The following is a 25822-nucleotide window of genomic DNA, read 5'->3' on the forward strand; positions in this document are numbered from 1 at the left end:
ACGAGCGCTGGCTGGCTGCAGCCTCAGGGTGTCTGGTGAACGGGAGCCTTGGGCTTGCTTCTCTGTGCCCAGAGAGCGGCCTCCAGCCGGGGCTCCGTGCAGTGCTGGCTGCGGCACAGAACCAAGGGGTCCAGGTGGGCGTGTTGGCACCTGACAACGCCAGGAGAGCTAGTCCCTGGATTTGCAGGGGACACCATGGGGACAAAGACAAGGACCCAGCCGTTCCACGGTGGTTGATGAATTCTGAGCAGCCTCTAAAGCTCCGAGGCAGGATGTGGCATGGACGTCCCGTGTGTGTGTGTGTGTGTGTGTGTGTGTGTGTGTGTGTGTGTGTGTGTGTGCATGTGTTGATTAGGGCTACAGGCCACTCTCTGGGGGCAGGGGCACTTCCCTGCGAATCGGGGATGAGAGCTTTGAGAACGCCCAGGCTGTAGTGCCCAGCTCCCAGTGCAGACTTCTGGTCACCTCAAGATGAATAGGACCAGAACTGACAACTAAGTGCTCACTGCAGCTCCTCAAACCAGGCCCTGACCCGCATGTGGGGTCCCAAGCCTCCCTAGATCACCTCCTTCTCCCATAACCCAGATTCCTGGCAGCCTGATTCTGCCCCCTCTGACCTGGTTGATGTCATGTTCCGCCCCATCCCCACACATCCACTGGAAGCTTGTCAGACCCCTGTCCCCTCTGAGGCGCAGCCAGGGCCCCGCCTCCTTATCAGGCCTCTTCCCTGCCCCTGTTGACCCATGGCCTGGTCTGTGCTGGCTCTCACGTCTCGCCTGAGGGCTTCACGGTTGATGAATCACATCTGCGGCCTTACACCACTCTCCAGCCAACTGAGAAAGCCTGGCAGAGCCCAAACTCCACCCACGTGGCCTGCTGGGCCGGAGCCCCTCCTCCCGCCGCCTGCACGCTCCTCTTCCTTGGCGTTCCCAAGTGGCGTATTTAATACAAGGAGCTTCCCCTTCTCCCACAAAGCCCTCCCATCCATCCTACACCATCTAAACATGCACAGCTTTACATGCTTGCGAATCGTCTTTCTTTACTCACCTTGGGTTGTGCGGCATCCGTGCGTGGACAATGCCCTTGGAATGGAGGCTCCGACAGGCACACACCACGCCCAGCCACTTCGATGCCCGGCTGCAAGGTAGCCCGTCAGAGCAATTGAATCTGAATTGCATTACCCACGCTTCCCAAGGTGAGCCGAGTCAGAGCCATTCAATTAGGGACCAGGAGAGGGAACGGAATCCTCCGGAAGGCACTGCAGGTTTCCTTCTGCAGCTCTGCTGATGGCTGGAGCAAGTATGAACATTCATTTGCATTCCCTGAGCATCCAGCCTAAAGAGATGTGACCCAGCAGATCCAAAATGGCAGCGGAAGTCAGGGGGCCAATGGAAACGGGCTGTGTGTGACCCAGCCTGCCTGCCAAGCAGGCTGCGGAGCTCAGGCTCACCGATAGGAGTAGAGCAACGTGGCCCACACTGTCATGTTTTGTTACCCTTTTTTTTCCAAATAAAGAAAAGACCAATGTCTATTGATAAGAATTAGACTTAAAGAACAAGTAAAATATCATACAGATGCTGGGGCCTCGTGTCTGTAATCCTAGCTACTCAGAAAGCTGAAATCTCAGGATCAAAGTTGAAGGGCCAAGCCTGAGGAGACAAATCTGAGAAACTTTCTTTTTCTTTGTCAATCACAGGGGTTGAACTCAGGGCCTGAGCTTTTCTGCTCAAAGCTAGCACTCTACCACTTTGAGCCACAGCACCACTTCTGGTTTTCTGGTGGTTAATTGGAGATAAGAGTTAGGTACTTTCCTGCCTGGGCTAGCTTTGAACCACGATCCTCAGATCTTGGCCTCCAGAGTAGCTAAGATTACTGGTGTGAGCCAGCTGTCTAGGCTGAGAAACTTTTATCTCCAGTTAATCAGCAAAAGGCTGGAACTGGACTCATGGGTCAAGGGGTAGAGCACCAGCTGTGAGTGAAAAAGGACCCAGTGAGAGCACAAAGCTTTGAGTTCCAGTCCAAGGGACAACATAAAAAAATGCCATATATCAGAAATGCTGAATTGAAGAAGGGTGAGGAAAATAACTTTGTGAGAGATTAGTTCACCCAGTATTTTACAGTTTCCCTTCAAAGTTATCTCTTTTATGTCCCACAAAACAGTTAAGTGATGAACCCAGTAGTTCCTCTAACAGTATAAATCTACCTGGCCACCAACCTGGAGTGGCTCACCTCTCGGTCACCATGTTTTGTGATTCTGTAAAATACACTGGAAAGCCCTGGGACTGGAGCAAGTACTGACGTCGACAAACGGCCCCCTCTCCAGACTCGCCCTGGATACAGCCACTCAGACGCAGGGTGGCAAATGGTGTGACTGGAGTTTTACCTTGTCATTGAAAAGCACGCCCCTATTTCCTTTCAGCCTTGATAAGGTTTAATTGACAGTCGTTGTCTGTGTTTATGATGTACAGTGTGTTTTCATACTCGAATGCATTGTGAGATAATTAAATGAAGATAATTAGCATACCAACACCTTATACCTTTGTTATATTTTTGGTGGTGAGAGTGTTTAACATCTCTCTTGGTGGGCTGGGAATATGGCCTAGTGGTAGAGTGCTTGCCTCGCATACATGAAGCCCTGGGTTCGATTCCTCAGCACCACATATACAGAAAACGGCCAGAAGTGGCGCTGTGGCTCAAGAGGGAGAGTGCTAGCCTTGAGCAACAAGAAGCCAGGGACAGTGCTCAGGCCCTGAGTTCAAGCCCCAGGACTGGCAAAATAAATAAATAAATAAATAAATAAATAAATAAATAAATAAATGAAATCTCAGTAAATTAAAATGCAATTCTTTAAGTCTAACCGCCATACTCTCCATGGTCTCCAGAACTTCTTCCTCCTCCTGGTTGGAACTTTGGCTCCTCTGACCAGCACTTCCACCGTTTCCTCTCTGCCTCGCCCCTCTCCTATCTCCCACCTGCCCGGGGAACCCCGGGGCCCCTGGAGCCAGCCCTGCACCTTGCTGCCTGGGCCACGCGAGTGACATTCAGTTTTGTCCCCATGTGTGTTTTAGCTTATCCTCCATTGTGCCGGGGTGTGTGTGAGCGTATGTGTGTGTTGGGGTGGCATGTGTGCTTACCTGTGTGCACCTGGGTGAGTGGGGGGGGTGTGTGTGTGTGTGTGCGCGCGCGCGTGTGTGTGTACTGTGCGTGCCTCATCTTCTCACCATCCATTCCTTTGTGGCTAGATACTGTGGCTCTTGGGAGCAACACCTCACACTGTATGAACACGCAGGATACACTGATTTCGTTTCCCTTGAAATGAAAGGTCACAGGGGCCCCGCCGCGCATAGCTGTGTCTTAGGCACTTGTAGTTAGTTTTGAAGGAAGGACCTCCATTATGTGTTCCTTTGTATGCAGGTTCCTGTTTCTCCAGCACCTTCCCAGAACTTTCTATGTGGTTGTTTTTCCTAAAAGTCATCCTCAGGGATGTGAAATGAAGCTCCTTGTAGTTTCAATTTGCACTTTGCACTTTCCTGCTCAGTGTTATCATTCACCTACCAGTGATGGCCAGAGAAACATCTACTTGGGTCCCTCACCTGTTTTTAAAATCATATTATTTTCTTGCTACTGAGGTTTTGCTTCTCCTATACTTTGGAATTTTACCCCACCAAAAAAACTGATATGTGATTTGTAAACACTGTCTTCCATTTGTTTGGCCATCTCTTTACTCTGTTGATTGTTTCTTTGGCTGTACGCAAGCCTTTTCATTTTGACTCAACTCTATGACCATTTGCTTCTGTTGCCTAAGCTTTTGGAGATCACAACCCCAAAACTTTTGCCTAAACTACAAGGCTTTCCCAGAATGTTGTCTAGTAGTTTTACAAATTCAACGATTACATTTAATACTTAAATCTACTTTGAGAGGGTAAAGATTGAACTTAATTTTTCTGCATGTGCGTATCATGCCACCATCTAATGGAGAAATTGTCCTGTCTTCGTGGTGTGTTCTCAGCATCTTTGCTCAAAGATCAGTTGTACCTGCATTTGTTTCTAGGTTATCTATTCAGTCTGGTCTGGTCCACATGGCTGTTTCTGTGCCAGTACTATGCTGAGGTTTTGTTTGTTTTGCTCCTTTGGTGAGGCTCAAGATTAAACTAAGACCTTGCGTATGCTAGGCCAGAAATTTACCGTGATCTACATCCTCATTCTTTTCTATGCTAGGGATTGAACCCAAGGCCTGACTCATGCTAGGTGTCTACTCTACAACTTGAGCTAGGTCCCCAGCCCCATACCATCCTGCTTTGATTTCCATAGCTATCTTTTGCAGAGAATTATAGACCCAGTGGTTCTGTTAGCCTCAATGCTCAGTCTCTTGCCTACTTACTCTGGGACCTAGCTGTAAGAGCTCCATTTTCTCACCTGTACAGAAGAGAGAGCTTCTTTCCTGGGTCACTGTAAGAATGAATTGAAATGGGAATAGAAAAGCTAGGGATCAAACGCACAGGGGACACTTGCGGAATGTTAGTTTGTAGTTACTGTGGCTTCTCCACAGATTATGGAGCACATTTATACATACTGTTCCCAAGAGTCCTAGGAAACTTTAAAGCAGATTCTGTGTCCCTACTGAGCAGAGGAAGAAGTGAGATTTTAGAGCTCAGGTAGCTTGGACCACGGCACCGAGCACCAGGCAGAGGCCTAAATTGACTGAGGTCTTCAGAATTCACCGTGAGTAGAGCAAGCCCAAAGCATTGCCATATGGGCATCGTAAAAGCATCACACTTAACTTCTTAACGTCCATGGCATCGTTGTGTAAGCAGAAAGAAACTGAACTTCCTGGCACATTGAGTCAGGTCATTAACAGGGTGAATATTTTGCTTTCCTACAGCAACCTGTGGCTCGCAGTCCCGGAGCTTCTGTGATGAGGGGTGGTGTCAGGGGATACACTTTATTGTCAGTGGACAGGAACCCTTTATTGAGGTTCACTTTGGGGTTGGGGTTCACTTTGGGGTACCTGGGGTCTAGTAGGGACCGGATTTAGTTGGAGAGTTTCTGATGCGGCCGGCACCAGTGAATGGAATTCACACAAGCCCCGTTTATGGTCTCCTGCCTCTTCGGCAAACTGCAGCGTGAGTTGGGAACTGGTGTGGGCCTGCCCTCCCAAGCGATCCCAGGGTGCTAATGCTGTCAGATCCCTTTGTCCCTGGCTGGATTCCTTTGCTGAGAAGTCACCAGTCGATACATACCAACACATCTAAACAAGCATGCAATACATACGGCACATATAAACAAAATGAATGAGGCATCTTGTGTCTCTTGGCCAGAGGTGAAGATAGCAGGGACACTGGATTGCAGAGGGAGGACAGGAGACCCTGGTTTACAGAAGGGACTCCTTGGTCCCCTAAGGCCTCTTATGCTGCTTGGAGACAGAGTTGGGCGAGGAAACAGCGAATTGATTCTAAGGATGGAATCATGGAAGATGAGACTCCTAGGGTGTCAGAAGAAGGGGTCTGATGTCAGCGCTCAAGGTCTGAGCTGATAGCGCAGAGTCCATTTTTCATAAAACATATAGAGCTTTGGTGGACAGGTCTGATGTGTGGACCAGGATTCTCCTGACAGCTGCGGTGCAGGCCCCCCCCACCCCCGCCAACTTGCACAAATGGGAGGATGTTCAAGAGACTCCCTTCTCAGCACTGCCCTTCCCAAAGAAGCAGACCCGCTCTGGATGCTGTCTGGTAAGCCAACTCCCCACCTGCATGGGGCCAGCTCCAAGCTCAGGGCGAAGCCCTGCACACAGGAGTGAAGCTCTCCCAGAGACGCCTGCCCGCTCCGCGCTCAAAACCAGCGTGCGGAAGCAATCTTCTCGAAGACGAATTGTACAGGAAGACGTGCACTGATGACTGGGTTATCTATTCAGTCTGGGCACGTGTCTGTTTCCATGCCAGTCCTATGCTGAGGCTTTGTTTGGTTCCTTTGGCAAGGCTTGAGGTTAAACGGAGGCCTTGCATCTTAAACTCAGGCCAGAAATTGCATCGCACGTTTCCAAATTATGAGGGTGCCATCTAGCTCATGTTCATGCCAACGTGCAAGCTTCCCCTCACTCCAGACCCCTGGACCAAGCTGCGCACCCCCCGAGAGGGCATCCCACAGAAGCGAAGCAGGAGGCGACCTTGGAGAACATCCACCACAGGATTTTCTCCTCAGCAGAGCGCTTCCGAGGCAAACCACCTGCGAGACTACCATGATGCCTCCGTAGGGTAGACGTGTCTTGTTTGATTTCTGGATAGCTAGTTAGACTACGGTAGACTATGCGATTACCTATGTCACGTGAATTGGAGAGTCCACCCTGGTGAGCTGAGTAGGAATGCTGTGCCTGTTACTGGATTCACATGCTGGAAAGGATCACTGTAAATCCGCACTCTGGTAGCTGAGCTCTATAACCCCACTCCCTCCCGTCCTGACCACTGCCCTCGCAGTGTGCCCGGAGATGCTCAAGATAGGTGTGTTCTTCCTACTCTGGTGAGATTGGAAGACATTGGCGGTGTGCTTGCTGTCTTTCACTCATTTCCTCCAGGGAAGTCAGGATCTCCTCTTGCTTCTCCCTCCCTCCCTCCCTCCCTCCCTCCCTCCCTCCCTCCCTCCCTCCCTCCCTCCCTCCCTCTCTCCTTTCCCTCCTTCCTTCATGTCTCCCCCTCTTCCCCTCTTGGCTGTGGGATGATGCCCAGCTAGAATCCTCTTGCATATACTTCTCCTTGTAGTGTAGCTACTATGGGCTGCTTGGTTCAGAATTGAACTTTATGCCCCAGCACAGCAGGCTTTAAAGAGTTCTGAAAACAATAGAAGTTTCAGATGGCTCGTGTCTCCTTTTCTTCTTCAGAAAACAGAAAGCTTAACTGTGGAAATAAACTGGTAAAGAAAAAAAATCTGTTTCTAGACCAGATCACACGCAATTAAATTGAGATTGTGAAAACCATACAAATACAATTTGTACCAATTTTATCCCCTCCAGACATTCTCCATCTGTGTATATTGGATCTGCCTTGGTCTGGAGTAGCTGTTGAAGAGAGCTAACCCAGCTAACTGGGCCTCAGCCTTGGCTCTTCGATGTAGATTCTTCAAGCAGTAACTTGCTTGATGAAGATCCTGACAGTTTTAGTGGGCATTCCTTGTTGGGATTTTCTGGATGCCCTCAGCTCTGGCCTGCTGCTGTCTAGAATAGAGGTACTATCAGAACAGGGACCTGGGAGTCATCTTGGCCAGTTGTGTCTCGTGGTGGTGCTGCCTTCTCCATGATTCCGTGCCTCCCTCACCTTTTTAAGCACTAGTGAAATTTCCCCATTCTTGGAAATGTTCTGATTTCTGTCTCCTGTTTCTCCTTTGATTCTTGGCAGCAGCAGATGGGTTCAATTCTCCAGAAGGGAAGACCTTTCTTAGATATTTTTGTCTCTATCCCACCTTCTTGGGCAGTTCTGGAAAAAGTCTGCACATTATCAAGCCTGAGAAGTTATTGGTTGATTCACTGAACAGGCCTGGGTCTAGGAGAGAGATATAGAAACACACCCATATTTTCATTGGTGATCATAGACTGTGTGTGTAGCAAGTATACAGAGCTTCCTGTTTGCTTATTCCAAGTAAACGCAGTGAGCTGGTTACATTCAAATGTTCTAGAAAGCGTAGCAGCTGCTATGCTTCTATGTGTGCCAGGCCCTGGGCTAATCTGTGGAGCTGAGCGTCTCTTTGGCATTTCTGATTCCTTGCAAAAGGTTCCTTTTCAGTGATTGTAAAAGGGAAATATTATTTTAAAACACATACCATGGTTAAGTGCGCCATACACAAGCACCATAATGATTAGTAATAGGTACTTACATTGAAAGGCATTCTGATCTAATGGTTTTTATAGTGCCCTTCCTCAAAGAACACTGAGTACACGTAAGCATGACACTGTCCATGACACCATCTTCCAACATTAGAAAAGGGGGGTGGGGTGTCTTTATCTTGCAGCCAAGCCCCCCTGGATAGAAGACTTCAGGCATGAGAAGGGTCTCCTTGTCTCAAAATTCTCTGGGGATAGCTGAGAGGGTCTTCTGCCCTGGGAGGGAGGCCTCCGAAACCGAGTGTGGGATTTTTCTGAGTGTACCGGGCATCCCCATGGCAAGCCAGGAGTCTCTGTTGCTAAGGGAAGGATCAAGAGGTGCAGCTCTTGACGGCGTCGGTCAGATGCAGACATTGCACTCTGTGTTCTACCTCACAGCTGATTGGCTAGTTGTGAAATCGCAACCACTTAGGAGCCTCGAGTCCTGCACGGGCTTGCGGCTTAGGGGGAGAAGCACGCCACAGGGAACGTACTAAGCTACTCCGGCGTGGCTGCAGAAATGGGTGGTAATCCCTACCTACTGAAATTCATTCTCTTCCATTTTTTTTTTCCAGATAACTTGTTCAAACCCAAAGAAAGGTGCATTTCAGAGAAGGAGATGCATATGCGCTCAAGGAGGTGCGTGGTGGTGACGAGAGATCGAGAAGGTTGGGGAGGGATTGGAGAGGCTGGCGGGGGTGGGGGGGTCCGGCGCTGTCCGGCAGGGCTCACAACTTCTAAGACCACGTTTGCGCTCTGAAGTCCCCTTGGCTGTAGATCTGAAAAGCTGCCGAAAGTGAGTCTCGCTGTAGAATGGTGCCCCAGAGTGTCGGTGCTGCTCTTGGACTACCCTTAGGAAAGTGGTAGGTCTTGGATTCTGGAATGATCCAGTAATTGGTCCCCGAGTGAGCCCCAGACTGTGAGCTGGAACTCCCCCGTACGTTGACCTCACCCCGTCACTCTGGGCGGGAGCTCCGCGCCCCCGCGCCTCCGGAGGTGCTTTGGTGAGGAGGAAGGAGAGACGCCGCTCGCCCGGAGGGTCTTGAGGGCGGCGCAGCCTGAAGGAGCCCGTGGGGCCGGGGATGGGGCCGGGGAGCCGCGGGATCCCAGGGGCCACGAGCCGGCTTTCCCGGCGCTCTGTCTCCAGCACGCTTGGCAGCCCACTGCTGGCAACTTCTCCATCTTGCCTGGCTGGTCGCTCTCCAAGACGCCCGCCCAGTCATTCTCACCACCGAGGTGCACACAAAGGCTGCCATTCTTTCTACGACCTGGCCTCCTAACGGAATGTAAAAGCTCAGCAGTGTTGGCCACTGTGCGTGCAAGTAAAATGTCAGTGGGTTATAATAAAGTGCCTAGCATGGGGAAGAGCTGCGACAATTAAATCAAATTGACGATGCTCTTAGAAACACCACGGCCATAGAAGAACGCCGCCGCTCCCCCCCACCCCCCGCCGCCCCCATTCCCGGTACTAAAGCTCTAGTTTTACCATAACCGTGTTGTTTCTGTGATAATCAGGTGGTGACTCTGTCATCCGTGGTGGGAGGGAGGTTAGGAGAATGTGAGCCCTTCCAGTTAAAGGTCTTCACAGATTCAAAACGGAGACTTGGAAAGGGCCTCCAGCTTTGGGACTCACTGCTTCACCAGGGCAAGGTTGCATCTACCTTGTGCTAAAGCATCCTACCCACAATTCACTGGGGCAGTCCCTAAACTCAAGAGTGCCAACCAAGCACCTGCAAAAACAGGCCTTCAAGGCAGTGTTAGTGGAGACAACGTTACCCCTTCCTTTCCCTGAAGAGGAAACAATGAACTGCTCTCCTGTGATGAATCCAGGAGCTGATTGGTGGTGCTGGGCCCCCGGCTGCCCCTGCCGGTCCCCCAAGCAGTCAGGAGCTGTTTCTCTCCAATCTGTGGAGCGTGCGTGGCCGGGATCTGGCCCTGTTCCCACAGTCTCCTCAGGACTGTCATTTCTTTTATATATTATTTGGTTTTCATTATACTGTTAAATTACATTTTCATTTAAAACCCCAAACATTGGCCATGAAGCTGGAATGTTCCATCCCATTCTCCTTTTCTCAGCCTCAGATCTACCTTCCATGACGCCTGCTGTATGTCTCCTTTCTCTACCTGAAAATTCAACTTCCGTTTGTGAGGAATAGCTGTGTGATTTATTCTAACCACAAGTGGCAGCATACTGAGCATTGTCATCCTGTAGTGTGTGCTTTTCTCTACATAATATGTCTGTTAGCTTTTGCACAGCAGAATATGATTATCACCCACACTTTTCTGACTTTATGAAGCACGCATCGAGTGCATGACTACTTTGGGATTCTCTTTGAGAGCACACGGGGGTAACAAAGGTAGTCACTGAGACATTTATTCGGCTGCCTGAATCAGAAAGAGTGGTCTCTGGATCTCAAAGGCTTTCTTTCCACTGTGGACTTTGGGGCCATGCTGGTTTTCCTCTGATTCCTTTCTGGACTTCTCCTTGGGTGCTTTTTAGATCAGACAACTGAGTATTCACCTAGTCTGCATTCATTCAGCCCACATTGCTGCCACAGTGCACCCGGCAGGGGCGAGCGATGGCATCTCCCAGGCTTTGCGAGCAGACTCGCCCTAGGAAATGGGGGGAGAGTGTCCCATAGTCGGTAAGGATTAAACAGCTCAAGACTCACACGTCAGCCCACCAGCGGCCAGCCGGAGGACCCTACCAACACTCCCAATCTCTGGGGCTCAGGTTGGTCACATAGGGAACACTGGAGCCCCATACGCCTCTTCCGACTGTGTCGTGAATTTGAGCTAGTTCACGTAAATGACTAGTCTAAGGTCCAGTACCCAACATGTCGTATGCTGATACTGTCCTCATCATTGTTGTTCTATTTCATCTCATTATTTTAAGTGTAAGACATCTTAAACAGCTTTGGTCTGGCTTTCAAACATGAGAGAAAATGAGAAAGAGATGTTTTAGCAGTATGCCATGGGTATTGCAACCCAAGGGCTTGGGCTGCAACTGGTGGAAAGCACCAGTTGGCAGGTTGACATTGGTGCCCAAGGGGTACGGGGGCTGGAGAAGAGTTCTGGGGTCCCTGCTTGTCACGAACTCAGAAGCTCCTGGTTCTACATCAGGACAAGGATATAAGACTCTGGCCTGGGGTGTATTTGGAAATGACCTAATTAAAAAAAGTCCAATAGAAGCGTTTCTAAATGTTCTGTCCTAACATTACAATTTCTGCTACTCCCACCTCTTACTACTTCCTTTCCTAAAACCCGTGGAAACAAAAATTGGGTGTCAAACGAAGGTCCTGGCGGGAAAGCATCCCCGGAGAATGGCAAAGCAGTAGGTTTAGAATGTGTCGGCATTTATCACTGAGAGTGAAGAAATGAGAAAAGTGACTTCCAAAGAAATACCTGGGCTCTCCAGCTGGTCTGCCGCACTGCCGCAGGAAACAGAGGAGCGAGGTCCTGTCCCCGGCCATGTAGCTGTGTCCTGGGGGCATCGGGGAAGCCCTGCCCAAGGGTGTCCCCACGTGGAGATTGCCCCCCTGCGGGGCTCTCCCTTTGAAACGAAGGCGCCTGCTGATAAGACAGGATGCCCTGCATTCCGGGCACATCTGCCAGTCACAATGTTCCTTGCATCTGTTTCAGAATCTATAATAACTTGCCGGAAGTGAAAAAGAAGAAAGAAGAACAGAAGAAAAGGGTGATCTTACAGAGTAACAGACTCCGAGCTGAAGTCTTCAAAAAGGTAAAAATGGCTTTGGGCCAGCCAGCAGGGGCGGGGCGCGTGGCACCGAGCTGAGAAGGGGAGCTTGACATCTCTGCCCCCTGCCTCTGCAGCAATTACTGGACCAGCTCCTTCAAAGGAATGCGGTGTGACCCCAGCATGCCCCGCTACCCACGAGCCCAACCCGAGGAGACGTCCAGACGCTGGATAAGCCATTAAACTTAGCGTGGTCTTCACGACACCACAACTTTTCTTTTTCTTTTTTTCTACAGGAAGCATCCCTTCCTGAGTGACCCAAACAAACAGAAACAATAATTGACCAGGAAATAGGTCAATCTGTTGCAGGGAAATCAACACCAAATAACCCACTAGGCTTCCTTCCCCTCATTGGTTGACTTTTGGATTTTCCCCTGTGTTTCCCATCTTTCACCTCAGCAGAAAGCCACTTAGTGCGCTTAGCTTCTGGAGAAGGGGGAAGGGGTGTTCTCTTGTCATATGTTTGATCCAATGTCCTCTTTTCTTAAAAAAAAAAAAAAAAAGAAAAAGTCCTTCCTTTTTTTTTGTTTGTTCAAATTCTATAACTCCCAAATCTGAGAAATCACCTGGCATGTTTTCAAACATGAACAACTTCATCCTAGAGGGTGATTTGCTTTTCAAATGAGAAGGCAAAATGCCAAAGACGGAAGAGCAAGTAGACTGGTTTATTTTCATGACCCAGTACAGTCAGAACAGGGAGCTGCCAGCGGCCCCGTCCATTACCTGACCACAGCACCTCTCTTTGCTTAACTCAAGAGTCTACATCAGCAGGCTGAAGGCAGAACTGACTGTGTAAGGAATTCAGTGCTTGCTACCTTGCCACAGCCCCCACAAGAAGAGAAGTTGTGTTGTTAAAATGTCTGAATGGTTCCACCTTTGCTAGGTATTCTTCCAAACATTTATTTATAAATATTTCATTTGGGGAGCTAGAAGCAACCAGCTTTTATGACCAATAACTGGAAATAAATGCAATTAATCTGAAATGTAAGTGTCTCTGTTACGTATTCTGATCTGGACTGAGCAGTAGCAATAACACGCAGTGTGACATGCCACCATAGCCTCAGAGTGCCTCTGCTGCCATCTCTGGCCACCACGGAAACTGCAGCGTCCCAGAGCCCAGTGGACGGGCTTCAGACGGTTGGTTAGGGTGGAAACAGGAAAGACTGCGGAGAGAGCACCAACCAGGTAGAGCCCACAGGACCCCAGAGGTCACTGGGACGTCTCAGGAGTGAAACGAGAGAAGTTTGGAGGATGACTAGGAGTCCCGCAGACACCCCTGTCGGTTTCCTGCCTCCCTCCCACCTCCCACCCGGGGGTCACTCTGCGGTTCTTCCTGCCTCGATGGGAAACCTCACAAGTGAACTCAGGTTCTCTCGGGGCACCGCCCCCTGTCCGCTCTGCCCTCTCGTAGAATCAGATTCCCCGTTGGGTGGTGGCCCAGGCCAGGGGACGCGGTCTGACAACACCCACAGAAGGGAGGGGGGCGGGGAGGCAGTGTCAGTCTACATCTGGCTGAGAGAAAATCGTGGGGTGGTTTGAGAGCGATGGGTGCGCTCATGAAGCGTCGGGATAGGGAGGGATTTGTTCGTGAGGGGCAGCGGCAGCTCGGAAGCAGCAGGCAGGAACAGCAGGTGCCTGAGCGGCACCCTGGCACCTGCCACACCCCGCCAGGAGGAGTGCGGAGAGGAAGGAAGATGGCCAAGCTGGTGGCAGGTAAGTTCCTCTGCAGCCGCACTGACGGAACTGGCTGGAAATCTGCGACGCACAGCGAGTCAGCTCCTCTGAGGTCTTCGCTCAGAGAAGCCACCGCCCGGGCACTGACTGGGCCTGGCTCCAGCCGGCCGAGCACACAGGAACCCCCCTCCATGTCTCTCCAGCACCCCCTCCTGACAAATGCTGATATTGGGCCAACAGGCAAAGGGCCTGGATCTATTTTACCAGAGCAGGCAACAAAGGGTGACTAAGGAGGTAAGGGAGAGAATACAGTCAAAAGCTGGCAGAGGAAGGTTTTTTCAGCCCTGCTTGAGTTTCCTTAGCTGCCAGTTATTGAAACGCCTCCTTCACAGGGTTGCTATGGAAGCAGTCATCGTCGGTATGGATGGAGTGACGGATGTGGGTCTCATGGCGAACACACCTTGGGTATTTCCTGTCTGCAGGGCACGGTGGAAGAGGCACCCAGGCACCTGGAGCGGCTGCTCCCCAAAGCTCCTAGGCTGGGCTGTGCGATGCTCCAGATGTGTGGGAGTTCTTGTCACAGCTGGTTAGTGGTACAAGCCAGATGTGTCATCAGCTCACGTAGGCCTCTGGGAGACCGTTTCAGAAGCACAGCACGCTCACCTAAGGTCAGTTCCTCCTCCAATGATCTACTAGGCTTCTTCTAAATGCTATACTGAATGTCCCTTTAGAGCTCGTGGAGTTGTTTTTTGGTTTGTTTTGTTGTTGTTTGGAAGAATGATTTTTAATTGAAGCTGATGATATCTTTCTTATATAATGAAGATCCCAACACGCTTTTGTTTTCCTTTTGTTTTATATCATCAGTAAGTTTCCAGAGATTTCCTGACCTCCCTCTTAAATTTGGAACCTAACCACTTGAGGAATGGTCTCTGATACTTTCCAAGAAATGGACGTATGCTAACTAGGATATTAGAGAATCAATATCCAGACAGAGTCAACTTTCATAAAAGTTCACAGAGTGTGTTGGTCAGTTTCTATGTTAGCATAACAAATCGTTGAGAAATGACTTCTTTGGCTCACCACGCCAACATTTCAGTCCTTGGTTCTTAGCTGTATTGAGTCCGGGCTGGTGATGAGTTCGAGCCTGCTGGTGACCAGAGCCTTGGAGGGGGTGGTGACTTCCCTCAGGACTGACAGGAAGCAGAGAGACGGGCAGGCGGCCTGGACTGTGCACAGCACCCAAAGACCTCTCACCTCCCCATCAGTGTCCCAGCGCCAGCTCTCCCGGGGGATTCTGGAACTCCCGAAAGCTGCTCCATCTGTTGATGAGGAAGCCCTCGATTCATGAGCCTTTTGGGGGGGACACTTCATAGCCAAGCCATAATGAAGAGCTTTTCTCATCCTAAACCTGCTGTCAAGTCTTATAATCCAAAAATCGAAATGATCAAACGCCATTGAACAACGTGCTTCTGCGGCTAGTTCTTAAGTCAGATGCCTGAAGTTGGAGCCAGGAATATCTGACAGTGTCTGCTTTGGCTGATCTTTTCTCTGGACATTTGGCTAAGAAAAAAACCTTTAAATTTGACTTTCTGTGGAACTGATCCCCCTACCTTGTCATAAACTTTTGTTTCAAATGCTGAAAAAAATGATTCTCAGATAGTCGCGTTTCTTACTCTTTAAATCCAGGTACTGGCAGCGTGATGACCCGATAACGTGGTGATCGGCATGGGAGTCATGCCCCGAGAAACGGAATGTTGGGTTTCTCTCAGGAGTTGACGATCGTGGCCTGAAATATTTCTTTGAAATCAGTGTTCAGGAAAGACTTTGAGGATGGAGGTGAATTTTTCCATGTGACTTCAGCAGGCAAATTCTACTCTGGAACCCGGGCATTTGCCTCTAAGTGTGTTTTGGATCTAGCCAGAAGATAGTTAGATGCAATGGTTGCTGAAGTGTAAGGTTTTAGATGAGATTCAGGAGCCTGAACCAAGCCACGTCTGGAAAAAGAGACTTCAAGCAGTGGCCTCTTTCTCTCGGATTTCAGCACATCCAAGGACCAGGAGGGAAGACCAGGTAGAACGAGCAGTGGCCTCACGGTTGGCCCCTATGACTTCATGTGGAAGGAGAATTCCTATTTTGGTTATTTGTCTGCTCAGCCAGCCGTTAATGGAATAATGGAGAAACAATTGCCTGGGCTTCCCAGTCAGTGGCTGTGGCCAACCAACCTTCCTGGAAGTCGTGAGCTCCCTGGGTGAGTCAGCAGGAGTTTATTCAGTTGAACAAGGCTCTTTGAAAGAACTATTTGTGAAGCCAATGTTAAGACTTCTATGTCTCTCTGAATTCTCCCATTTCAACACTTGCTAGTTTAAAAAAAAAATGCAGTCATTGTTTTTTTATGAGCTGGCCTCAGAGTCATCAACTGACCCAGAGTTTAAATCTGAGATGTATCAGATGCAGAATGACAAGGGAAGAGGAAAGATCCGGTGTGGCTGCCCAAGAAGGGGGAACTCAGCGACTGGTGGTGCATCAGAGTTCTGGGTAAGAAAATAAGAATGTGGTAAAAGAGTGACCTGCCGTGGTTTGTGTGAGCGTCTTTGCGTGCTCATGAGTAGCAGAGGAAATGATCTGGTAAGTGATTAAAGTAAGCCCATCAGCAGATGAGTCCCCGTGATAAGCTTCCTCGAATTTGTACTTACATTAATACCTGATAATTGCCCACAAACGTCTAGCGCCATAGAAACCTTGTCAAACTGGCTGTCACTGGTGGAAACCGCCCACTTCCTGCAGCCGAGGCACCTTCCGAGAGCCTGCCCCATCTCCCCAGACGGTCAGGGCTTTGCCTGGCTCAGGCAGGAGAGCAGAGCTTCTGTGGGAACTCTGTGTCCCCAGACCCGGGGCGGCTCAGCCGGGAGACGAAGCCGCCTCTGTGCAGCCAGATGTTTTAGCCAAGTGGATTGGAAGGTTAACTTTGGCCAGTCTCCCTGAGGATCAAGAGAATATTCCTCCCCCCCACCCCCACCCCCCCATCGTGAGACTCCAGCGGTCTGAGGCTGCTGTCAGTCTGGAGAGTGCAGAGCGGAGAGACCAGGGGGAAAGGTGTTTTCATTCTTCTCTTCCCTCTCTCAGAAGGTTCGCGTGTATTTTCTGGAGGTCAGCTGACAGCCATGGTACTCCGGGAAAGGTGACTTTAGGAGCTGGCCTGTCTTTCAGCTACAAGCACACCAGCAGGGAGGTGAGGGCCCCCCCCGCCCCCCCAAAAGCAAGGTCGCCCGGGGTACCGCACAAGGATGCTCCCTTGTCTTTTTCAAGTCTTGGAGAAAATTCTCCCTGCGTTTCAACCTCTTTATTTTCCTGATGTGCCTGAAATGAAGTGGCTCTAAGTGACACCAGGGAAAGGAGAGGACCACTGCCCCGTGCCAGTGTCACCTGGTGGGGAATGGCCTTTGGCTGAAGCCAGCAGGCTTCCGGGCCCCTGCCTGCCCAGGGAGTCAGGCAGGGGGATTACTGTGCCCCTACCCTGACCCCTGACACCCCCCCCCCATGCTGGGCCACTCCTTGGTGGCTCCTCTTGGATTAACGATGGCAGGGGCCACGTGGCCAGGTATGTGCTGGACTGCCCCACGCCTCCTGGCCCACGGAGGTTCTGTCTGTGCTTAGAAATCCATCAGGAGGCCAGTTAGGCCAGATTTAATTATTATACGTCGACATAATTAGAAGCGTGATTCCAGGTCTTGTTCTCTTCCCTGGAATGTTCTGTTAAATCAAAATGACAAAATAACTCAGAATACTTTTCGTGTGTGTGTGTGTGTGTGTGTGTGTGTGTGTGTGTGTGTGTGTGTGTAATTTTCTTAGCAAGGCTGAATCTGGTTCTTCATCATGGTTAATGAATACTTTTTGCCCAGATTAAACGAGGGCGTAAGGATATCAATATGTCTGAGATGGGTGGAATTGACTTAAATTGGTGAAATATGGTTTTGCTCTTGCTTCAGATCCGAATATCCACAGCCTAATTTCTCAATCAGAACAAGATTACTCCCCCAAGTCCAGTACATGAGGTGGGTTCTGCTAGTTGATCGACAAAATTTAACAGCGAACTAGTGAGTGGGGGGCACATTCCAGACTTAATAAAGCAATAATTTCTTAGCAAAGAACTGCAGGATGCCAACTACATCCCATTGAAGTTCCACGCGCTTTCCCCCTGCTCCTCGCTGGTGACAGCACTCTCTGCCCCTCCCAGCTAAGTGGTAGCCCTCGTGAGCCCCGCCCCCCACGACCTGCCCATTTTAGAAGTTGCAAACACTAAGCGGAGAGACGGTGAACGAATTAGCACCTCGCCTCTTCAGAACCTGAACCACTTCACTCCCTTCACGGATGTTATCTGGTGAAGGCATGATGGTTGTCAAGGCCCTCACAGGGTCTTTGGGTCTCTGCTGCCACACTTTTCCTCCCAAGATGGCGCCCAGCTATTGGATGGGTTTTTTGGGGGAGGAGAGAGGAAGATGGAGCTCCAAGGCTGTCTCCAGGGCCCCTGCGTAACCATGGGCCTGCTGTGGACTCTGAGCCAGAGAGGAGGCGTAAGAATGGAGCCTGCATCGAATCTTCCTTCCCGGGGCCTTGAGTGTAGACTTAGCCTCCAGAATGGTGAGGAGTGAAATACCCCAGGCTGTGGTATTTTGTTTGTTGTAGCAGCCTAAGCTGACTAATACAGGAAACTCGCCAACCCCAGGAGTCAGTGTCAGTCGGCGGGCAGGTGTGACTTGCCCAGGTGTTTTCTCCTTGGAGTGCAGGGACTGAGATTGGGGCCACACCTGTCTCCCTCTGGAATGGTGAGTGATTAGGGTGATCCCTTACTTTAGATAAATGAGCCCAAGAATGGGAATATGGACTGACTTTGGGGATTCCCCTAAAAGCTGAAGTAATTGTCCTGACCCTGAAGAGACTTGCATTAGAGAACAGGGTACCTCAAAGCTTCAAGGAATTAACGTTTAGATGCATTTGCTTTGAAATCTTGCCTCCTTGGTGATGAAATGCCAGGGAAGTTAGGAAGCATAAAGTGAGTGTATCATGACGTTATGATGTGGAATGAGGTGAAACGTCAGTTACACTGAGAAGACTGGCACTGGGTCCACACTTGCTTCACCCAGCAGCTGGTACCCAAGGTGGCAACACATTATGTCATCACTCTCCCTACTCTGTCTCGCTCCTTGAGAGAAAGCAAACGCTGCTCCAGTTCTCTCTCCAAAGTCAAAGGCGATGTGACAGTCAAGACCCTTTTCAAATTCGGAGTGGTGGAATAGGGTTGGTGGAATCACATTCTGAGAGAGAAGGCAGGCATCTAGAACCTTCCATGTCCTTGAGTGTGCTTCCTATGCCCCAAGCCAACTCTTCACAATAGACATTTTGACGGAGTGTGAAGGACTCTGAATGGGTCATGAAAGAAGAAAACTCTGTGAGCACCAACTGAATCCCCAGGAGAAACAAACGCTGAGCCCTGAGATGTCCAGGTTACATCAATGAGGAACTTTCAAAACAAAGTTTCATCAAATATAGGTCACAAGTACACGGTGCTATGAAGATTCAAAGTTGATAATTTTCTTTTCCTCCTATAAAATGCATGCATTTCCCCTAAGCACATACATTATTAATAGCTCGTAAAATATTGACTTCATCTAAAAATGCATTATTAACAACATAATGTGTGCGATAGACACATCGGTTTTCTCCAGACACTAGAATCTCAACTTCCGTTTTCCTGAGGTGGGAGGAGGGAAATGATGTTGATTTGCACTGATTAAGAGAATCTCCATCCTGCGGTCCAGGAGTCTGCACAGAGCCCAAAGGTTCTGCCCCCAGAATAAGATTTCCAATCAGATCTCTTCCTGAAAATTTGAGTGCGTGAAGAGCACACTGCTTGGGATTTCAGCCTTTGTCAGCGCAGGCATCCATATCATCATTCAAAGCTCTGAAGAGGAAGGCAGTTGCCGACTTCGGGCTAGATTTGTTCCCGCCACCAGACTGCAGGAAGCTGCGGACAGCAGACCCACGAGTGGAGGAAGGCGTCCTCTCGGGAGAGGTGACTCCCGCTGTGGGTTAAATTCTACTAGCAGACTCTCTGAGAGACGGTACGGCTTAGAACATTGCTTCTAGAACTCATTTGCTGAGCAGTCATCAGAGCTTGAAGGGTTTTCATGACCCTTCCTTCATTATAGCTAACAGCAAACACTGAGCTGAGCACCTTCTGGCTGCACTGTGCTCAGTTTACCTAGGTACAACCAAGCAGGGTACCGTGCCAGAAGACGAGAGTGACAGGAGAAAAGCTACGGGGTAAACAATGAAGGAGTATATGGAAAGCCAAACCGCTGCAAGAGAAGCTGGGGAAGAAGCCTTTCTACAAATGTTGAGCTATACAAGAAAGCAGTAGAGGGATCGAGGGAGGGAAGGAGGAAGGAAGACAGGAAAGAAGGGAGAGAGGAAGAACAATGGAAAGGAAGGAAGAGAGGGAGGGAGTGGCAAAGGAGGAAAGGATGGAAAGAGGGAGAAAGGAGGAACCGGGCTCTACGGATCTGATTAAACGAAAATGAGGAACTGCTTGCAACGCTTGAAGGCATTGCTCCAAATTTCACTTGTGTAATCAACAGGCAAAACCTTCAGGAAGCACTTGAGTCTAGAGACAGAGCCCTCACGGATGGGCCTGGCGGCCTACAGCCTGTGGGAGCTGAAGGTGGTTTCCTCCACGTGAAGACTCGGCATGCAGCACCGTGCATGAAGCAGACAGCCCGTCAGTCAGTCTGCCCTGTCTGCCGGAGCCTCCCCCTGGACTCCCAGCCTCCAGAACTGCGAGAAACTCATTTCTCTGTTAGCTTTCCCAGCGGAAACTCTTTCACCTAGCAGGGTGAATGGACCTAGAGACTACCGAATATCAAAAGACAGTAGGAAAGCACACATAGGAAAGCATGGAACCGTTTTCCAAAACAGCATGACAAAAGGCAAGATCCTTCATAACGGCTTCATATCGCTCATTAAGGGAAAACATCTCCATAGAAAAATGGCCGAAGGAAACCGACAGACCCTAGATCCCTTCACCGAAGAGGCACCGTGGACAACAAACACGAGGGTGCTCAGCAAAGCTGACGTCGGAAGAAGTGCATTAAAACAACGAAATACTTAATTCTGTCAAATTTCATTCTCCTTTCTGTTTTTGTTTTTAGGGGTGGGGGTAGAATTGAGATTCGAACTCAAGGCCTCAGGCTTGCCTGGCTTGCATGCTGGCTCAGCTCCAGCATCCCAGCACGGAGGCAGTGACTTGGGGAGAGCCGGCTGGGCACCGGCAGGTCATGCTCGCAGCACTTCAGCCGACGCGGCCTCGCGAGCCTGCCTCCCAGGAAGGGCCGGCGAAGACGCGTACCCGGGACCGGACGCAAAGGTTAGGTCTGATGGTGGGGAATGGGAAGGAACTTAAAAGTTCCAGGAAAAGAGCTGTTCACATCTGTGGGGTAACGGTTACCTCGGAGTGGCACCGCAAAGCCTGCTGCAGAGAAAGCTGAACAATACGAGCCCTAGCGTGTCATAAAATGGTGCCTTCGTGCATGCATTTATGCTTGCATAATATACCAGTTTTGTGGCACATAACATGCATAGAGACATGCCTGAATAAAATATGATAGTATATATGTGCTGTTGCATGTGCTATGTAAACTATTTGATAGTAATTTGCTCTCATGTCCTTTCATGCCTAGTGATTTTTATATGGTATCTTCATTTTGTCCTCCTATTCCAAAATTCCTGCCTTTGTAGTTAGACAACAACAACAAAAATAACTATTATCTCAAGAAGTAAACCTCAACTCTTCCATCTCTTTTATTTTTATTGATAGTTTGGAGGTTTGAAATTGGGGGGCCACAAGTTCTCCCTCAGCTTTCTGGCTCAAGGTCGGTGTTCTACCACCTGAGCTAAGTCTCCAGCCCTGCTTTGTGCTGGTTAATTGGATGGGGTCTCATCATGGACTTGTCTGCCTGACTGTCTTTGAACTGTAATCCTCCAGGCCCCAGTCTCTTAAGTAGCTAGGATTACAGCTGTGAGCTGTGAGCTACTGACACCCAACTAATCTCTCAGGTTTTTTTTTAAGTAATGTTTCAACCACTTGCTAGACAATAAGTTGATACAACTCCTTTGAAATAGACTTAGAAATATATCTATGCAATATTTATTTCTTTTGAACCAATAATCCTATTTCTGGAGCTCTATTATATGAAACTGTTTTAAAATCTTAAAAGGGCATTACGTATGAAATGTGCTAACAGCATGCCTTTTGAGAGTAAAATATAAATAAGCCAAATGTCTTAGGAAATGACTAAACGGTTGGGAAATGGTGATAAAAGCTGTAATCACACGGAGAGCCGGTTTCGTGTGTTAAGATGGTAGCTATGCAGAGCTGATCGCAGAGAAATCCCAGCACAGTTCCTGTGGCCGTCCAGGCTGCCTGGGGGTTTCGGCAGGTGGATGTGTACGGGGGAGCCTCTGACAGAGGAGCCCGCACCCCACGCTGAGGGCAGGGGTCCTCTGCTGTGTCAGCCAGTCTTTCCTCGCCTCTCTTGCGGCTCCAAGTCCACAACAGCCCCCTGGAACCCAGCAGAGACTCCGTTTCTCTCCTCTCAGTTCCCGAAGCTGACCTGCTGGCCAATGGCTGTCTCCTCTGCCTCGCGTGACCTGGACTCCTTCCGGCACTCCTGGAAGCTACCACTTGGACGAAGGTGCCCTGGACAAACCCATCTGAGCCCACTGGAGCCAGAGCCTGCAAGGAGGTGGCTCCGATGTCAGGCGCAGGTCTGCAGACGGCGAGACGCCGGGGGGCAAGCAAACCCCACCTTCGGTTCGCCTGTCCCTCGGCATAACTCATCCCCAAGTCTGGAGTGAACAGTAGGAGCTAATGATTCCCGGTGGACGGTCTCCAAGCGGTGTTGCACACAGACCCCGTGTGCGTCTTCTGAATGGCAAAGAGCTAGAAGAGAGGCCGAGAGTTGGTAGCGGGGTGCTTGTCCATGCACATGAAAATGACTTCCCTTCTCCTCTACCTCAGACTAGCTGCTGTTTGAGCAGCTGTTTTCCATTCAAAGGTTCTCTCTCTCTCTCTGGGCAGTATTGGAATTGGAACTCAGAACCTCACTCGTGCTAGACGAGCACTCTACGGCTTGAGGTATATCCTTAGGTCTTTGGTGCTTTACTTTTTTTCTAGAGCGTCACCCGAGGCCCGGGGCTGGCCTTGGCCTGCGGCCCGCGCTCTATGCCTCCCGTGTAGCTGGGATGAGCCGCTCATTCCCATCACACCTATCTGCTTGTTCAGACGAGGAGTCTGATTCACTTACTGCCTGAGCTGCTTCCTTCCCAACCTCGGCCTCCACCGTAGCTGGGATTAGAGATGTGTATGACCATACCGAGTAGGAATTCAAGTTTTTAAAGAAAACCCAGGCTCTGAATTCAGACTGAATGTGGTTGGCAGAGCAAACCCGAGCATGCCAATGTCTTTGCCAAGCCCAGGAAGGGCCCCGCAGGCTTTGAGCATGGTCCTCACACCACCTACTTCTCCACAAGGAAAGCCACCATGGTGTCCCTACCTCCAGACACCGAGGGCTCCCGGGCCTGCAGTGACCTCCATGAAAACAGTGCCGCAATCTGGAGAGCGCTCCGAGTCAGGGACAGGACACACAACGTGTTGGCACGGGGAAATGTTCAAAGGTGCTGTACAGAAGCAAGATGGCCAGCGATAAAAAGTGTGTCCAGCGCCATCCCGACTGGGGGAAGGTGACAAAACAGACAAACTGTGCAACGACAAGGCCTTTCTTCACAGAGAACGGGGCTACGGGTGGCTTCGGCTTTGTTATCTGAGTTTTTATAGTCTGCGAAACCATAAAACGTCGTTCTCCGTGTCTGTTGCTCGATCACCATCACAGCTTGAAACTTCCCACATTTAGAATGCTAGGGCTTTGTGGAAGTGTCCTGGGGCCTCACTGGGGGTCCCCGATGTCCACAGGCAGGGCCGTGTCTCCTCCTGTGGGCTGGGGAGGGATGGGGAGACCTCCAGGCTCATTCGGGTCACCAGCTGACCGCGGTGGCTTCCCTCGTCTCTGTTTTCTCGCTGGTGTCAGCCGGAAGCCACACGCTTCTTCAAAGCCAGCCTGGGGGAGTCAAGTCTCTGAAACTTGGGACCTCTCCCACCTCTCTGTGCCTTGAGCCACTGCCGCTGATTCTTCTGCCTTCGATTCTGCTTTTTCTGCCCTGGAGAATCCAGGATACTCTCCCTCATCTCAAGGTCGGCTGATGCTGGCCGGCACCTGTAACGTGTTCTTCCTAAATTCTCTCTGACTGCAGCCGGACGTGCACGGGCATGCGGGGCGATGAGCCTGGGAACTCAGCTCCCGTCTACGACAATGTTGTCATTTAATTAATGGGGGAAAGGCCCTTGAGAAAAAGCCCATCCAAGTGAGTTCGAGGAGAACCCACTGGCTTTGGCTTTTAAAAATTAATTACACAGCTAATCGTGAGTGCAAATGGTTCACCGCTTCTGGGAATGTCTCATTTTCTTAGGACCTCTGGTTTCCTGCACCCCTCAACCTAAATTCCAAATGTGCTGGCAACGAACTTCCGGTCCGCTCTAATGTGTCTCATCTCTCTTCCTGCATGGCCCCCACTTCCTCTCCACAGGTGGGCGGTTCTGCAGGGTGACGGACAGGGAGCACCTCCAATGAGGAGGCCGCATCTCCCTCTCAGAGCATCAGCCTTGGCTTGGCCACTGTACGTGGAAGGATGCGGCTCCGGAGGGTGAAAAGAGTAGCTAGCCAGCCACCACAGGGCTTGCTCTCTTCTGCTTTTTGGTCCCCTGTGATGAGGCCTGGAATGGTCCGTGAGAGAGTGAGGGGCAGTAGGGATAGTCGTGCTCGTCTCGGCTTGAGTCCTCAGATCCACCCCTAACTTCCCACTCACCACCTACCAGGAAGTCAGTGCAGCCTCGGGGGACATCCCAGTTCAAGCTCGGTGCCAGCTGACCCCAAGACCCATCAAGCTGACCTGGACCCAAAGGATAATCCCAATAACCCATAAGACCATGAGAATGGTGGCTTTTATTTTAAGCCATTGAAGTTGAGAGTCACAGAGCCAACAAATATATGTTAAGAAGAAAAAAAACTGTCATTGCAGAAAATTTTAATGAGAAACAAAAGTCGCTCCTAATTTTATCAACTCAAAATATCCAGTGTGCATATTTGGGTGTATTTTTCATGATTTTATATTTAGTTAGTTACAGAGTGGGAGAAAGTAAGCAAAGAGTTAGTGATAAATAAAGGGTGGAAACCCACATGGAATAACTCACAGGCTATTTTCTTAACTCCTGCTTCTCATCCTTATTAAACCAGCATTGTTTCATGTCACTATTTCTGGAAAGTATGTCTTTTCTTTCACATATTTACTCAGCAACTGCTTTATTAAATAATGGTACATGCATGAGCTCCTCATCAAAATCTGCACCTATGAATTCAGATGCCATGAACAGATGTAAAATGCTTTGAATTGATTTTTAGGTGAAGCCAACAAGCCTTTGCTGTCTGTCTCGGGTTGCTCATGTCTTCCTAGTTGGTGACTAGAGCTCGAGCTTGGCCTTGGGAACTGGACACTGCCCTCACTCGCCCGGGCTTCCTGTGAATTCGGGCTTAGCTCTGGAAGAGGAAGTGGCTGGGCACACAGGAAGAGCCGAGAGTCGCTGGCTATCATCCTCACTGATTGCGGCCCCTTCCCGGACACCCGTTGGTTTTCTGGGTGTCTGACCCACTTTCCTCAAGCCCGTTTGCAGAACCGGGGGACAGTCTCCTGCCCCAGCCCTGTCCTAGGCTGTCTGAGGGGCAGATGCCATTCTTAGTATAGCAGGCTGCTGAGTTTTCAGAGCCGTTCATCTGTGGGTGAGTCCAGGGACGAGAGAGGATTGTCTCTTTCAAGCAGCATCGTTCTAAAGCTACAAACGAATCCCGAGCAAGTCCTCCCAACTCCTCCTTTGTCGCCTCCCATCGTGATACCCAGGAACTTACAGTCTGTTCTTTGGAATCCTCCTTTGCAATTCTCCCCACCCTACCCCAAGGTCCCCTCTCCTCAGAGGGACGAGGCCTGTCCACGCCGGACTTTCTTTCCTGGGGCAGAAGGAAGGAGGCATGAGAGCATCCAGGAAATGCAGTCAGATGAGCACAGCAAAGGCAGTTCTGGCACACGGAGCCCGGTGACATGCAGCTACCCTCGGCCCAGCCCCGCGCTTGACGGCTGCTGGCCCAGTGCTCGGCGTCCTGAGCCCTGTCCTCACTCCATGGCAGCTCCGGTACCTCGCACTCACCGCTCGAGGGGCAGGTGTGGGTGCAATGGCGTCATCTTCTGGCAGAAGTTCACCGAAAGCCAAATGTTTGCCTGCAAGATGGGCTTTGTGGTTCATCGCCAGGGGTTACCATTATCCGCACGGAGACATAACACTTGGTTACTTTAACCTAGCAGTGGATTCTCACTCACCCATTATACCA

The 25822-nt window shown here is 50.1% G+C and overlaps 1 protein-coding gene across 1 annotated transcript in view; it reads left to right on the top strand.

Moving 5' to 3' along the window:
* Nucleotides 1-12081, top strand: part of C2H10orf90 (chromosome 2 C10orf90 homolog) — a 195608-nt gene extending 183527 nt beyond the window's left edge. The window contains exons 8-10 of the mRNA XM_048336112.1: nt 8422-8485; nt 11489-11588; nt 11681-12081. Of these exons, the coding sequence (XP_048192069.1) occupies nt 8422-8485; nt 11489-11588; nt 11681-11719 (203 nt within the window). The 3' untranslated portion in view covers nt 11720-12081. The remainder of the gene's footprint in view (nt 1-8421; nt 8486-11488; nt 11589-11680) is intronic.
* The last annotated feature ends 13741 nt before the right edge of the window (nt 12082-25822 follow it).

Source organism: Perognathus longimembris, chromosome 2 (assembly GCF_023159225.1).
Source record: "Perognathus longimembris pacificus isolate PPM17 chromosome 2, ASM2315922v1, whole genome shotgun sequence".
In the NCBI taxonomy this organism is placed as follows: Eukaryota; Metazoa; Chordata; class Mammalia; order Rodentia; family Heteromyidae; genus Perognathus; species Perognathus longimembris.